The sequence below is a fragment of the Oncorhynchus gorbuscha genome, linkage group LG06 (assembly GCF_021184085.1).
Source record: "Oncorhynchus gorbuscha isolate QuinsamMale2020 ecotype Even-year linkage group LG06, OgorEven_v1.0, whole genome shotgun sequence".
NCBI classification, from domain to species: Eukaryota; Metazoa; Chordata; class Actinopteri; order Salmoniformes; family Salmonidae; genus Oncorhynchus; species Oncorhynchus gorbuscha.
In genome coordinates, this window is record NC_060178.1 from 76,751,596 (window position 1) to 76,768,399 (window position 16,804).

Below are 16,804 nucleotides of genomic sequence, written 5' to 3' on the forward strand. Positions count from 1 at the left end.
GTGGGGGGACGTGGTACAGTACAAAGTGAATGGAGGAGGTGGGGGGACGTGGTACAGTACAAAGTGAATGGAGGAGGGGGGTGGGGGGGTGGTACAGTACAAAGTGAATGGAGGAGGGGGGGGACGTGGTGTGTGGTACAGTACAAAGTGAATGGAGGAGGGGGGTGTGGTACAGTACAAAGTGAATGGAGGAGGGGGGTGTGTGGTATAGTACAAAGTGAATGGAGGAGGGGGGGGATGTGGTACAGTACAAAATGAATGGAGGAGGGGGGGATGTGGTACAGTACAAAGTGAATGGAGGAGGGGGGGGACGTGGTACAGTACAAAGTGAATGGAGGAGGTGGGGGGTGTGGTATAGTACAAAGTGAATGGAGGAGGGGGTGTGGTACAGTACAAAGTGAATGGAGGAGGGGGTGTGGTACAGTACAAAGTGAATGGAGGAGGGGGTGTGGTACAGTACAAAGTGAATGGAGGAGGGGGGATGTGGTATAGTACAAAGTGAATGGAGGAGGGGGATGTGGTATAGTACAAAGTGAATGGAGGAGGGGGGATGTGGTATAGTACAAAGTGAATGGAGGAGGGGGGATGTGGTACAGTACAAAGTGAATGAAGGAGGGGGATGTGGTACAGTACAAAGTGAATGGAGGAGGGGGGGGGATGTGGTACAGTACAAAGTGAATGGAGGAGGGGGGTACAAAGTGAATGTGGTACAGTACAAAGTGAAGGAGAGGGGGAGGGGGTGTGGTACAGTACAAAGTGAATGGAGGAGGGGGGGTGATGTGGTGAATGGAGGAGGGGGGGGTGTGGTAGTACAAAGTGAATGGAGGAGGAGGGTACAGTACAAAGGAATGGAGGAGGGGGGATGTGGTACAGTACAAAGTGAATGGAGGAGGAGGGGGGTGTGGTATAGTACAAAGTGAATGGAGGAGGGGGGTGTGGTACAGTACAAAGTGAATGGAGGAGGGGGGGTGTGGTACAGTACAAAGTGAAGGAGGAGGGGGGAGGGGGGGGTGTGGTACAGTACAAAGTGAATGGAGGAGGGGGGGTGAATGAAGGAGTGATGTGGTACAGTACAAAGTGAATGGAGGAGGAGGGGGGGAAGGGTGTGTACAGTACAAAGTAAATGGAGGAGGAGGGGGGTGTGGTATAGTACAAAGTGAATGGAGGAGGGGGTGTGGTACAGTACAAAGTGAATGGAGGAGGGGGATGTGGTATAGTACAAAGTGAATGGAGGAGGGGGGATGTGGTATAGTACAAAGTGAATGGAGGAGGGGGGATGTGGTACAGTACAAAAATGAATGGAGGTGAATGGGGGGGGATGTGGTACAGTACAAAGTGAATGGAGGAGGGGGATGTGGTACAGTACAAAGTGAATGGAGGAGGGGGGATGTGGTACAGTACAAAGTTAATGGAGGAGGGGGGTGTGGTACAGTACAAAGTGAATGAAGGAGGGGGATGTGGTACAGTACAAAATGAATGGAGGATTGGGGGGGATGTGGTACAGTACAGCGTGAATGGAGGGGGGGTTATGGTACAGTACAAAATGAATGGAGGATTGGGGGAATGTGGTACAGTACAAAGTGAATGAAGGAGGAGGGGATGTGGTACAGTACAAAATGAATGGAGGTTTGGGGGGGATGTGGTACAGTACAAAGTGAATGGGGGGGGGGTGCAGTTCAAAGAGGACAGGACACTCAATGAAACAATGCTATAGCTACAGTATACAGTATCTTACCTAATAGTAGGCCCTTATGTTTTCAACAACTGACTTTGTTTTAATGTAAATGTTTTCATTAATCTGTGTTGTCTGTACTGTAGGTTGGTCCTTTACTGAATATGATGATCCAGGGCCGATATGACCAGGGATTCAGCTAGAGGTACTGCCGCAGAACTGTTGCCAAACTGCTGCATGTGTGTGTGTTCAGTACACACGCCTGATTTGTGTGTATGTAGGCGAGCATGTGTATATGTGTGTGCGCATTTGGGCTGTCAAGCTAGCAGTGCATGGCAACACTGAGTCACCTTGAGAGACTTGGCCAATCACACTTTCTGCTCTGCTTTGATTGTCTGGGAACCATAGTCATCGCAACCTCCGCCACCAGTGGGAAGACAATAGTGGATGGACAGACTAGCCATGGACACCCCCATGCAGTATGCCGTCAGAGACTGATACTCTGTTGATGAACTGTGTAAACTACATAATGTAGAGTTGTGGTATTTGTGTGTGAGTCAAGTGATGGGTAGCTGTGTAGGTATCAAAGAATAACCCCCAAATACCATCAAGCCTGTTAACTTGCACAAATCTTGCCATTTCCTTCGACCTTTCATCAACGAGCTGTTTTCACTCATAGGACTATTTCCTTCGACCTTTCATCAACGAGCTGTTTTCACTCATAGGACTATTTCCTTCGACCTTTCATCAACGAGCTGTTTTTACTCATAGGACTGCTGCTGACTTTGTTTTTTGTTTGTTGCACCATTCTTGGTCAATTCTATACACTGTCCTGGAGGGCGGCCTTTCTGAGATACTGGATCCGGCGCCCCTGGTACCAACGATCATACCATGCTCAAAGTCGCTGAGGTCACTTGTTTTGCCCATTCTAACATTCAATCAAACAGTAACTGAATGCCTCGATGTCTGCCTGCTTTATATAGCAAGCCATGGCCACGTGACTCACTGTCTTAATGAACGATTCATATTTGTGAATGGGGTGGTGTACCTAATAAACTGGCCGATGAGTGTATCAACTGAATACATTTCTAGTACCTAAAGTAGGCCTATTTATTTTGTGACAAACTTCTAAATGAATTTACTGCACGTTCACCCTGAAAGGGATGAGTCATATTTTGGTTATTCTGTTGATTTAATTGTTGACCGTCAGTCAGTAAGCTGACTTGTTTCTGTATGGTATTAGTTTTTAGGAGCGATCAGCAAAAAACAAATTATATTGTGTTTTATAAACACTGAAAGAGCGCTTGATTGTGTGATTGCCTGTACTTGATTTATTTAATTTAAATGATTTCTGAACATTTCTATGTTATAAGTATGTTTTGTATGATGGTTTGTGTACATTTAGGCATAACTGATTTTCTGTTGGTGTGTTTTGAATTTATGTTATTATACATGGTACATTTTAAGTCAAGATTGAGGATGGTCTAAAAAGTATTTTAACTTAATCAATTGCAATTGCAAAGTAAAATAAGAATATAACAAGTGTGTGTGCATGCAACCACACTCAGTGTGTGTCAGTAGAGTTGAATGATGGTTGTTATTGTGCAATTGTCAAGTGTTTCCAGTGAACACTTCACTTAAACAGGTGCAGTTTAGAATATATGACCGATTTTAAAGCACATATTGGAGGCATCCCAAATCGTAAAATCGTACCCTTTCCCCTGTGGGCCCTGGTCAAAAGAGGTGTACTTTAAAGGGAATAGTGTGCCATTTGGGACTTAGACCTAGTGCTGTGTTCCAAACCAGGTGTGTCCTTCAGGGTTGGCTGTTTTCATTTCAATTCAGTCAAATCAGGAAGTTAACTATTCTCATTTTAATTTTTCAAATTGACCCAACCCTGGTGTCATAGAACCGTTAAGGTGGTTTCAAGTTAATGGAGTAAATAAGTAAATTACAAGTAAACAATGTTCTTAAAGCTGTATGTGTGGGTAGGGCTTTGGCAGTCATGACATTTTATCAGCTGGTTATTGTCATGCAAAAGAATATTAATTAACAATAACACGTTTAGCATCTCCGGGCCTCTAGGCATACAAGCCTTGATGCGCGCCTTTGGAACATCTACATTTAAAAAATAAATTTCATATACACCATCACAATAAAGCCATTTTTTTAAATTTGTCAGTTCTAAAGAAATGTATTTCTGAAGAACAGATATGACTTGGCCAACAGTATGTTATCTGGCTATTCTCCATGCCATAGGCTTGTTAATTTAGCTGACAAGATATGCTTATAAGTGCCGTGCCATTATTTTATAGTAAGATGAATATAATTGAGCTTTGCTAAATAACGTAGAAAATTATATTTTTCCATTCCGGAGCGAGTGCACATATGAAGTGGCTATGTTTAGCGTAAAAGTGATAATTTGAAACAGGTCCTATATGCTAGATTTATTGTTATTTGGCAACTTGAGTCGTGAATGATGCAAACCGTATGAATCAAAACATATATATGGCCTGCATGATGTGACTATATGCTATTTATCATTTGAGAGTCGCAAGCCAGTTTGCACGCTGTTCCTTGCCTCATGCTGCACAGCTGTTCTTTCATCAAGTGATCATATTTTCACCCATCAGATTGTTCCTCATCCAGGCATCACACGTGGTGTTGATGTGCCTCTTTAGTGGCCTGTAGACAAACATGTCTAAGGGCTGAATCCGATGAGAGCAATGGGGTGGGAATGACAGCATAACTATTCCATTTTCTTTGGCATAATAGAGTCCATCAATGGACAGATGAGACTCGTGGTTGTCCAAAAGGTATAAACAGGGCTTCTTCTTTGAGCACCTCGTTTGCTTGACGAAATGTTTCAGGAAGTCAACAAAGTGCACATCTTTCATCTACCCAGAGAGATTTGCCCCTCCTTTGCTGCCAGGTGGCCCGTTTATCAGGAAATTATTGTGGAAGTTGACACGGGGAATATAAAATATGGAGGTATACTATTCCTTGTGGCTGAGACGGCACAGGCCAGTGTGACAAGGGTTCCCCTTTCAGCGGAGGTCAGTGACCCTACTTGTTTGAATCCACGTCTGCCCACCACTTTGTCAGGTTTATGTTCAGTGGTCACCCCAGTTTCATCGACATTCCATATGTCTCCTGGTCCAAATTGTTATTTCTGTAGCACTTCTGCGACATTGTCGAAGAAAGCATTAACATTTTATCTGTTGAAGCTACTTGCCCTGGCAAGGCTAGTTACCTCTGGCTTTCTCAGTGACAGCGTTGGGTGCCGCTTTAAGAAGCCTGTAAACCACTCCGAGCTGGCCTTTTCCTTTTCTGCCCACATTGGCGCGAACTTCAGCTGGTGTGCCACAGCAAACTGGTAGGCAAGTCTTCTGACCTCACTTGGCGACAGACCAAAATAAACGTAAGCTGACCTAATAATATACTGAACAAGCTGCATCTCCAAATCAGCTGAAAAAACCTGCCGTGGCTTTGTATAGCCTACCACGGTTGTTGGCATGGCTGTCTGACTTTCAACTTCTTTTCTGGTAAACTTTGACAATACCTAGTCAGAATATGGTAATTTATGGCAAAATCCTTCTCTGTACTCTTGATTTGATTTGTTCTGCAACTTCACCTGCCTCACTGCCTTTAACATTATGCCAGGTCGTGTGCTGCCATTCTGTCTTTATTTTATCATTTCTAACCTTTCCTTCCTTCCTTCCTTCCTTCCTTCCTTCCTTCCTTCCTTCCTTCCTTCCTTCAAAAACACATTTCCTCATTGCAATTACAGATTCATTACAGGCTTATCACGCCCACCTCCCCATCTACTATTCTTGTTGCCACAATGCAATTCATAACACTACTTCATACAGTGTCACAAATTTAGAGTTGTGTGTGGATATACTGTCTCATACAGTAGGCATGTAGTGTGTTAGTAGACACACACACGCTAGAGTCTGTCTATATGATAATCCATTTACAGTAACATGTAATATTATTATCAGAGCTGATTACACAATATCACAAAGTATTTTGAGCATGTTCTATGTATAAGTCTCTCTGGATAAGAGCGTCTGCTAAATGACTTAAATGTAAATGTAAATGTACTGGGGCAAATTGTCACATGTGAAAACTTTCCCCAAGGTCATTGAGACAACATGCCCCAAACTGACGTGTGCTAATCTCAAGGTTAGCTCAACATAGGACTGCAGCTAAAGTATCAAAAGACACGTTATTGTCTCTTCCTTTCAGTGCAAAATTATCATTTTGAACATTCATACCTAAAAGTTTTATTGCATAAAATGTAAAGTGCCAATTTTTTATTTTCAAGGGGAAAAATAATGAACTTGTGCTCACCTCAGATTAGTAACCTTGACCACATGTGAACAGGAAGTTGACCATAGAACATGTAGTCACACTAATGAGCTATTTGAGATAGCGCCTCTAGTGTTGGAGATATGAACAGTTTGACAATTTACCCGTGTGACAACTTTTCCTCCCTTTGGATTATAGGCTAGACCAATTATGTACTAAAGACATCCAAAATCAGTCTTGTTTTATGGTTTTCTGCCACGTATAATATGCAGTAGGCTATGTATTGTATGATAGTTTCAAACAAAGACCAGGGAAGTTTTACAATTATTATTATTTTGGTCAAATTTTAAAAAAAAATAATAATTGTAAAACTTCCCTGGTCTTTGTTTGAAATTATTATTATTATTATTTTTTTGCATAGTTCCACTTTGATATTGGGGTATTGTGTGCATTCCAGTGATGACAAAAATATTAATTTATTCCATTTTAAATTCAGACTGCAACACAAACAAATTGGAGAAGGGGTGTGAATACTTTCTGAAACCACTATATGTGTGTGTGAGAAGGGGAGTGCGTGACTAAGAATGAAAATGTATGCACTCACTACTGTAAGTCGCTCTGGATAAGAGCGTCTGCTAAATGACTCAAATGTAAATGTAAATGTATGAGGCACAATCATATTTAAAAATAATAATAATTCAGGCTTGGTCTTATAAGCCTATGCGTATGCATAAGCCCTAATATGCATGTTTTGAATTAATAATCACCATAAAAAGCACTGTCCATTGTTAGGCTTTGCCACAACAACCATGTTTTACACTCTGTTTCAACCTGCTGTTGAACTTCTTTCTTCAAATTGATCGATCACAGTGAGGTGAATGTTAAAAAGCATAACACCGTTTTGATGAGTGTTTGATGTGATTTTTTTTTAATGCATTTGCATTGATATCAGAGTGGTTAGAGGGACAATAGAGCCCTGAGTACCTGGCCGTTAAGGACCTGATGGTAGATAGTGAGTTGGCTACTACCAAAGCGTGTCCAGAGTGCATAATAGGAGAACACCGTTACTCAACTGTCACGTGGAATTTTACTGCGGTCTTGACTGCTGGTGTGCCGATAATACGTCACTGCAGCAGCCCTATAGTATGGAGGCCCTTCTGTGATTGGTAATGTGGTGATTTTAAACTGCATCATATTAGTTTGTTATTAACAGTAATATATTAATAGTCTGGTTAAACCAGACTGACCATGGCTGTGCTCAATGGTGAACGCAGCATTCACTAGGCTAATATACTAATGCTGCGTGTTAAAATCATACACCTTCAGTGACAGACTACAAATGTTCTAGGAGTGTTCTAGCCAAGTGTATTATCTCCCCAACAGGCCGTACTGTACTCCTCTGGCAATCTCAAAACAAATATGGAATGTGCCAAGCGGAATGTTCATGCCTTGCTGTTTATATTTAGGCTGATATTCTAACAGTGTGTAGCAGCAAGGGAGTGTGTGCTTGATTTGTTTATAGTATCAATATTGTTCATGAAAAATACTAGTTCAATGAAATGGTCTGTTAAGTAATTTTACAGTTAAGTCCCAGAGGTTAAAGTGCTCTCACTGTGTCTGTTTCTCCTACCTGCACTTTGTGTGCCTAGCTCTGTTATGGCATGGCTCAAGAAATCGCAAGAACAATGGATATCTCTTTTTTTTTTTTTTTTCGTGTCTTTTCTAAAAACACATTTCAAAAACCTTAACATTGTTTTCTGGGTTCCTGCACTTGTATGATTTGAGTGTGTCTGCTGTATTGTGCACTGATTTCTAAATGACTGGAGTTCTATTGTTATGCCAGTAGCATTGAAATAAAATGTTCAACTTTATTGATCAAGCCCTTGTATCAGTCATCACAGCGGTTTGGTGTCAAATTCAAGTCTGTCATTGCAGAGATTCATTCTGAAGAAATGGACCAAAGGATACAGCTAAAGCACTGGGGAAATGTTATATAGTCATACAATAGTAATATCACAGTATTTTAAACCAGCAGTAAAGTAAAGTAGTGAAAGGTTGAATAAAACCCATAGGCTTTAATGTATAAATTAGGTTTGAGGGATGACCGGTGAAATCGGCTCTGTCTGATGATTGTTTCTTCAACCACTTCAGACATGTCAGGGTGAGGTCTTCTGTAACCATAGGAAAGCACAATATCACCATCTGCTGGTCTGTATCTGTCCAACAGTTTGTGTTTGTCTCTTATGTCCGACTGGATTCAAACCTGGCTCTTTGCATGCCAGAAGATTGTGTTAGGCGTTAGTTTGAGGAAGTCTTCAATAAATTCACATGCTGATATTGTGCCAGCTCCAGGTAGATTAAGATAAAGTGTATTGGATTGTGGACTGCCCAGAGTGACAAAAGATACCCAGGAGTTGCATGGCTGCAATTCTACATCTGCCCTGTCAGGCCAGCTTGGACATTTTAATTAGACTGCCTGAAGGGAGATGAAGACAAAACAGATTACAAACATATACAGTACACGTACAAATACTCTCCGTTTGAAAATAGAGAATATAAGAGATCATATTTCACACTTCAGTGGAGATCTCAGATGCATAATGGAATGTTTCCATCCCCCAGATTCCTAACGATAGCGAGGTTGTTTAACTATAAGGAGGTAGACTTGGATTTGCTTCTCCATGAATTACAGAGAGGGTTCGACATGGAGATCCTATAATTCACTGAATCAGCAGGATCTCCTTGATGCACGAGTTCTCATAATACCTTGTGTGCGTGTGTAGTAGAACGGGTGTAGAGGAGAACCACTAGCGTCACTCTCTGGTCTCGCTCAGATGAAGACAGCACGCTGCCCTCTCGTCCTTGCTGTGCACCACCTCAGAGCAGGTGTGAGCCCCGATCCATACGGCCCGGCTCCGGCCTGTCAGTCGTTTCAACTCGCTTGCCAACGATATTCCTTTCCGCCGATCCTCGCGAACTGGTCTGACACAGTCTTCACGCTGAGCTGTCTGAGGTTATTAAAGTTATGGCTAGTTACTCCGGAGAAATATCCCCAATATCGGTCAATACAAAATAGTGGGATTTGTTAGATTGAGACATTTGCAAACTGTTCTTTTGGTTGGGCTGGTCTTGCCATCCTCAACACAACAAACATTTTTACAGAAACATATTTACAGTTACTGACAAATTAAAAACACATTGACCGTGCAGGAAATCTAATACATTTGGCAATCAACAACTGAAGCGTAAACACAGACACACACAATCACTTATCCTCATCACATATCCTCACCTCCTTTCCCTGAGCCTGCTCCCGGAGTCTGAGAATGAATTTCCCTGACCCCTCCACCTCCCCTGGGCCTGGAATACACACTCCTGGTCCAGGAGGGTCCTCTGGGTGGGTTTGGCAGGGAGCCTGCGCCCCAGGGGCTCCTTGACCACTTCCTCTATCAGAATGTAGTCGCTGGCGATGCCCGCAGACAGCAGGACGCTGGACTGTCTGGCTTTGCTCAGTGTCTACGAGTGAAATGGAGATCAGGTAAAGGCGTGATCTATAATTTCAACATCCTGCAACTCTGTTAAGCTAAGGGGTGTAGTTAAGGAAAGGTAACCACGCCCAAATTCATAGACTGATGCAAAGACTGACAGTCCATTTGATTCTCTAATCACACTGAACATCTAAAACATCAAGCGTGTGCCTGACTACCATATACCTGTTGGATGAGGTCATTGGCTGTGATGTGTCGGGGAGCTCTGAGGGTCATCTGTGATTGGTCAGGAGACACTCCATGTACTTCCACCAGGAAGGAATCATCCTCCAGTCCACATCTTACCTCCATCTCTATATCTGTCTTCCCTTCATTCAAAGGCTGAAACAAAGGTGAATAGTAAACTTATGGTTAACGGTAGTGTTTCTTTTTTTACAGACATCAATAATAGTATAATTAATAATGGCAAGGAATGGCATAACTGGTGAATTCCACACAGACATGGGAAGGAACAGGGTCAGCTAAAGTTCAGCAGCCCCAGATCAGTGTTGGGTGTTGAACAGGGTCAGCTAAAGTTCAGCAGCCCCAGATCAGTGTTGGGGGTTGAACAGGGTCAGCTAAAGTTCAGCAGCCCCAGATCAGTGTTGGGGGTTGAACAGGGTCAGCTAAAGTTCAGCAGCCCCAGATCAGTGTTGGGGTTGAACAGGGTCAGCTAAAGTTCAGCAGCCCCAGATCAGTGTTGGGGGTTGAACAGGGTCAGCTAAAGTTCAGCAGCCCCAGATCAGTGTTGGGGGTTGAACAGGGTCAGCTAAAGTTCAGCAGCCCCAGATCAGTGTTGGGGGTTGAACAGGGTCAGCTAAAGTTCAGCAGCCCCAGATCAGTGTTGGGGTTGAACAGGGTCAGCTAAAGTTCAGCAGCCCCAGATCAGTGTTGGGGGTTGAACAGGGTCAGCTAAAGTTCAGCAGCCCCAGATCAGTGTTGGGGGTTGAACAGGGTCAGCTAAAGTTCAGCAGCCCCAGATCAGTGTTGGGGGTTGAACAGGGTCAGCTAAAGTTCAGCAGCCCCAGATCAGTGTTGGGGGTTGAACAGGGTTGAGTAGAGAGAATACCAAAATTATTAGAATTCCAGACGCTGAAGCAACAAAATGGGAAAACGGTGCAATGCCTTTCTTACCAACTGAAAGTCATACATTTGATCATAAGAGAACGGAACAGTGGTTTTGAGTAGGTTGGAATGCACCCAGACCTTTTCTCTCGTTTTGAGGCACACTCTGCCCATGTAACCTTCATCAGGGTTCCAGCTCTGAATGACCCTGAATATCTCCTCCTCAGGCCTGATGGTCCTCTGCAGGAGAGGCTTTCGAGCCTCCCCCCTCTCACCCCTACTCTCCCCCCTCTCCCGGGGCAATGCAACCCTCTCTTCCATCAAGAAGCAAGAAGAGAGGGAGAAGCGAGTGGAGGAGGAGAGGGATGGATGGATCTAGGTGGAAGAGAGATTAAGCATTATATTGTTGCAGTAACTTTTCTGAAAGAAGATCCAGATCATCTTTATCTCTCCCCCCATAAGAGTTTCAGATACCATGGAGTTGCCCAAATGTGTAGAATGTGGAGGTACAGCAGGTACAGTATATGGTGATGTGAGAAGATGCAGTGCTCACTCACAATGTGTAGGAGCTGTCTGGCAGTGGTCCTCTCACTCACACCGACCACTATGAAAGGCTCAGGCCCAGGGACTCCATGTACGGTGACCCTGTACTGCACAGCAGCCCTTCGATCCTCTGTACTGAAGAGCTGGGACGCACACACACAGCATGAGTTTAGGGGTAATGCAGGGCCGAATCAAAATCCTGCAGACTGACCGAGTTGCTGTCCAGGACATTAGTAGGAAAGAATCTGCACTACACATTCACTCACTAGACACAGTCCCTACACACTTCACTCAATATACTGTACACTACACACTATACACTCACCTGTGATGCAGGCTGTGAACCTGCTGCTCCACTGTCTTCAGTTCTATGGCTGTAGATGAACAGACTAGAGACTGGCAGGGCCTCGTTGTGCTGATTCCTCAGCTGCACATGTCTGTATCCTGCCACACACACGTTTTGGAAATAATTGCCACTGTTAGTATTGGGAATATAATGCTCTCATTTGACAGCATTGTAGCTTTTTCTCCCTTCAAGTTAATTTTTTTTTATATACCCTGCTCTCTTTTAAAACAAACTTTATATGGGCATAGCATTTCTACAGTTCTGTGTGAATCCAATTAGCTAATCAAATTTGAAAAGTTCTTTATTTTCATTTTTTCTGTCAAGTATAGGAATTATTTAAACACAGACCGTTTTATTGGATAGGGGGGAAAATATTCAGAGAATCCGTTAGCTGAGCCAAAGCTGCCAAGCATAGACTTGATGTGACAGAGAGACTTCATGTCTGGTCTCAGAGTAATGTGAGAACCAATGAGACAGGACTGGAGTCCCAAATGTTCCTGAACTGGAAAGCACAGCAGTCTCCAAATTCGTTTTGTGCATCCCTCAAGAATGAATGAAGCAAGCCGATGATTTACAATGAAACGTTTATTTACAAAAAGCCTGGTTTAACAAAAAAGTTTGCATCGAAAATGGAAAATAGCAAAAAAAGAAGTGCCTGCATTAAAAACACAAATAGACGCAGGGGTAAGAACATTTAGGCCACAGTTTGGTAATGAGTAGTCGTCACAAGGAGTCACAAGTTGTTAATCAACTCCCAGATCGTGGGTTGTCTGGTCTTCTCAAAAAATAACCCAAGTGACCGATACCAGGCCTTCACTATGCTGTTGGTCTTCCAGATGTCTTGTAGGACAACATCGTGGTAGTTACACAAATCTAGAATAAAAATATATCAACTTGTTAGACATTTTATTATTTGTCCCATTGTCATCAATGCTATGGCCTAATAATTAATAACACAAAAACAACATAAAAATATATAATCTTAGCCTAATATGCCTAGGCTACTATTTTTAACATCATACCCATGTTATATTCCGGGGCTTTCTCTCCTCTGCCAATCCACGTCTTCTCAAAGTTCTCCAGAAAGGTGGACAGCTCCGGTACCTAAAAGAATGCCATTTCCTTCAGCTCCTTGAAACACTTCACCGCGTCAGCCGGCAGAACAAATGCGAGTGTGTAGAACATCTTGACGTGGTGGGTCGCAGGCTCTTCAGCTCCTTGAAACACTTCACCGCGTCAGCCGGCAGAACAAATGCGAGTGTGTAGAACATCTTGACGTGGTGGGTCGCAGGCTCTTCAGCTCCTTGAAACACTTCACCACGTCAGCCGGCAGAACAAATGTGAGTGTGTAGAACATCTTGACGTGGTGGGTCACAGGCTCTTCAGCACTTGGAACGCACAAGTATATGTGTTGCAACGACATGTTTGCTAAAAAATATAAATATAATATTAGATGGCATGTTCAATTCAAGGTGTTTTGCCCTATTTTGTAAATGGACACATTAGACTAAAGCAATCATTTAAATTTTGTCCTAGTTTTATTTCACGTGTAGGCCTATGGCAGCACAAATCTGAATATAGACCTACAACAATAAAACACATTTAAACAGGCCTACAATATAATGTATAAAAAAACATTTATAATTAGGCTATATCAATTGTCGGTACATACGTCAGACTTATCTGTCATAACAATATAGGCTGCTGCATAAACAATTGACTCCATCAAGTAGGTGGGGTGCATCCTGTGAATGGTTTGCACCTCCTGGCATAAAGATGGGATCTTCTTGAATGATCCATCTGCAAACACATGCTTGCATGCCCGACAGTATTCTAAGTTGGGTTTCGTTGTGAAGATAAGAAATCTGTCCTGGTCCACTGTCGCGCTGGAAGAAATGGGGTTCACGGCCTTGTTCACGCGTGGTGCTATGATAGATCTCAGGTATGATTGACCAGGTTGGAGAGGGTTGCAGGTAGATCGGAATCGGAGAGGGTTGTAGGCTCAGACGGCATCGGGTCTCCCTCATCTGTGGCTCCTGCCTCAAGGATGACAGGGTTGGGAAGAGTTCTATCTTTACCTGCTGCCATGCCATGGCTCTCGGGGATGGTTTCAGCCAGTACCGGCGGCGCCTGCTTCTTCTTTTGTCGGTGATTCTGTAGGTCTACACACTTTTTTACGTTGTGTACAGGGTTGTTTCTGACAGTCTCTGACAACTGATGACTCCAAAACACGGTGTCTGCTTTCCTCGGTCTCCAGATTCTTCTTCGGGTTATTCAACTCCCATTTTCTGTCATGTTCCACACCTGTTGACCTGTCACCATTCCATCCGGGTCATAGTTGTGTACTCCTGACACGTTGGATATATTGGTCCCCCAGTCAGTGAAGACCATGGGACCTCGGCACTTGTGAGAATGATTTGATGCACATGCAGTATAAATGTTTTTTTGCAGGCTTTTGTTCCATTTTGTAGATGTAGCCATCATGTTCGATCCTGCTTCCCGGTATTGAGAGGGTCACTGCTTCAAGTGAATTGAAATTGAAAGCTCTACTCGTTTTGGGTGCCGGTACGGATGGATAGCTCAGAGAGTCTGCTCTTTTTCTATCGATTGGTTGAATGACAGTTGAGTAGTAGTAGTAGCTTGTTCTTGGAAGGATAGCTGTTGAGGAAAGGAGTGGCCTATTTGTACAAAACAATATAACGTTTATATATTATTTATTTTTTACAAACTAGGCTATTTGCAAGTCTATTGTTGAACTATCAAAATCCCTCCAAAATGATGTGTTAAAAGCTCTGACAGTTTTTGCAGTTTCTGTCTTTGCACAAACAAAAATGATAATTTCAAACAGAATAGTTTGTGCATGAATTAGGCTCATTATAGCAGCATATAGGCCGACATTTGCATTCAACAGTTTGGAATGTCTGGAGTTTTAATCATAACTACATTTTTCTATGCTAATTTGGTAATTAGTATTTGTTTCATCTGAAAGGACTGTAGCTGTACCAAGCTTGGGTCTTCAGGTCTTTTAATAAAAAACACAATCTTTGTGCGTGTGTGTGTGTGCCTGTGTTTAAAATTAGATTAGTCCATGGAAGATAAGTCAGAGATAAAATTATGTAGCATGTGTGTGTCTCTGTGTGTGCGCCTACTGTACCTGTCCTGAGTGCTCTGAGTGGTATGATCCTATGAGCCGTGGTCTGGGAGCTGTTGTGTTCCACCACAGTAAACCGTAGGAAGGCCAGGTCAGCCATGAGTAGGGGGAAGTGAAAGCTCTGGTTCCATATGGGGTTCAGGGGGTTACGGTGGATGGGTTTGGTGCGGAAGTGGCACCCGTCTGCCTGCATGCCCATGATGTCTACCTCGATGTAGGGATTGCCTGCTGTGGTCCCTGGGCATACGTTCTGACCAGAGATGATCTGGAAGGAATGGAAAGAGAGAGAAAGAGACCGAGACCGAGAGAAAGACATCCATTAAAAAACATTGCATTAGATTAACTGAACAAAAAAGGAAACCAGTTGACAGTGCTGCTTTTGCCGATCACTAGCTACTTGTTGTATACTACTGTTATCATGTGATTGTACACTGAGTGGACCTGCTCTTTCCATGACATGGACCAGGTGAAAGCTATGATCCCTTATTGAAGTCACCTGTTAAATCCACTTCAATCAGTGTAGATGAAGGGGTGGAGACAGGTTAAAGAATGATTTTTAAGCCTCGAGACAGTTGAGACATGGATTGTGTATGTATGCTATTAAGAGCGTGAATGGGCAAAACAAAAGATTGAAGTGCTTTTGAATGGCTTATGGTAGTAGATGCCAGACGCAGCGGTTTGAGTGTGACAAGAACTGCAAAGCTGCTGGGTTATTCACACTCAACAGTTTCCCATGTGTATCAAGAATGGTCCACCGCCCAAAGGACATCCAACCAACTTGACACAACTGTGGGAAGCACTGGAGTCAACATTGCCCAGCATTACAGTTGAAAGTTTGACACCTTGTAGAGTCCATGCCCCGACAAATTGTGGCGGTTTTGATGGCAAAAGGGGTTGCAACTTTATATTAGGAAGGTGTTCCTAATGTTTTGTACGTTCAGTATATGTATAGTGCATTCAGAAAGTATTCAGACCCTTTTACTTTTTCCACATTTTGTTACATTACAGCATTCTTATAAAATGTATTAAATCGTATTTTTCCCCCTCATCAATCTACACACAATAACCCATAACGACAAAGGAAAAACTGAAATATCATATTTACATAAGTATTCAGACCCTTTACTCAGTACTTTGTTGAAGCACCTTTTACAGCCTCGAGTCTTCTTGGGTATGACACTACAAGCTTGGCACATCTGTATTTGGAGAGTTTCTCCCATTCTTCTCTGCAGATCCTCTCAAGCTCTGTCAGGTTGGATGGGGAGCGTTGCTGCACAGCTATTTTCAGGTCTCTCCAGAGATGTACGATCGGTTTCAAGTCCGGGCTCTGTCTGGGCAACTCTCATGATCATTCAGAGACTTGTCCCGAAGCCACTCCTGTGTTCTGTTGGCTGTGTGCTTAGGGACATTGTCCTGTTGTAAGGTGACCCTTCACCCCAGTCTGAGGCTCTGAATGCTCTGGAGCAGGTTTTCATCAAGGATCTCTCTGTACTTTTCTCTATTCATCTTTCCCTCAATCCTAACTAGTCTCCCAGTCCCAGCTGCTGAAAAACATCCCCACAGCATGATGCTGCCACCACCATGTTTCACCATAGGGATGGTGCCAGGTTTCCTCCAGACGTGACGCTTGGAATTCAGGCCAAAGAGTTCTTGGGTTTCATCAGACCAGAGCGTCTTGTTTCTCATGGTCTGAGAGTCTTTAGGTGCCTTTTGGCAAACTCCAAGTTGTCATGTGCTTTTACTGAGGAGTGGCTTCCATCTGGCCACTCTACCATAAAGGCCTGATTGGTGAAGTGCTGCAGAGATGATTGTCCTTCTGGATGGTTCTCCCATCTCCACAGAGGAACTCTGGAGCTCTGTCAGAGTGACCATCAGGTTCTTGGTCACCTCCCTGACCAAGGCCCTTCTCCCCCGATTTTTCAGTTTGTCCGGGCAGCCAGCTCTGGGAAGAATCTTGGTGCTTCCAAACTTCTTCCATTTAAGAATGATGGAGGCCACTGTCTTCTTGGGGACCTTCAATGCTGCAGAAATATTTTGGTACCCTTCCCCAGATCTGTGCCTCGACCCAATCCTGTCTCGGAGCTCTACGGACAATTCCTTTGACTTCATGGCTTGGTTTTTGCTCTGTGGACCTTATATAGACAAGTGTGTACTTTTCCAAATCATGTCCAATCAATTGAGTTTGA

The 16,804-nt window shown here is 43.4% G+C and overlaps 2 protein-coding genes across 6 annotated transcripts in view; one reads left to right on the forward strand and one right to left on the reverse strand.

The window, feature by feature from the left end:
• LOC124038347 (hypoxia-inducible factor 1-alpha inhibitor-like) overlaps positions 1-5,405 on the forward strand; it is a 32,981-nt gene extending 27,576 nt beyond the window's left edge. Inside the window, exon 8 of the mRNA XM_046354120.1 lies at positions 1,819-5,405. Within this exon, the coding sequence (XP_046210076.1) occupies positions 1,819-1,875 (57 nt within the window). The 3' untranslated portion in view covers positions 1,876-5,405. The remainder of the gene's footprint in view (positions 1-1,818) is intronic.
• Positions 5,406-7,167: 1,762 nt separating this feature from the next.
• LOC124038346 (1-phosphatidylinositol 4,5-bisphosphate phosphodiesterase epsilon-1-like) overlaps positions 7,168-16,804 on the reverse strand; it is a 47,639-nt gene continuing 38,002 nt past the window's right edge. For 3 of the 5 annotated variants that reach the window (XR_006839346.1, XR_006839347.1, XR_006839345.1), the window contains 8 exons: positions 14,622-14,883; positions 11,447-11,565; positions 11,136-11,264; positions 10,720-10,953; positions 9,700-9,855; positions 9,279-9,502; positions 8,753-8,994; positions 7,168-8,462 (listed from right to left, as the gene is read on the reverse strand). Coding sequence is in view for 2 of the 5 variants with exons in the window: in XM_046354118.1 (XP_046210074.1) it covers positions 8,919-8,994; positions 9,279-9,502; positions 9,700-9,855; positions 10,720-10,953; positions 11,136-11,264; positions 11,447-11,565; positions 14,622-14,883 (1,200 nt within the window). In the remaining 3 variants the exon portion in view is untranslated. The other 2 variants (XM_046354118.1, XM_046354119.1) reach the window with 2 other exon arrangements.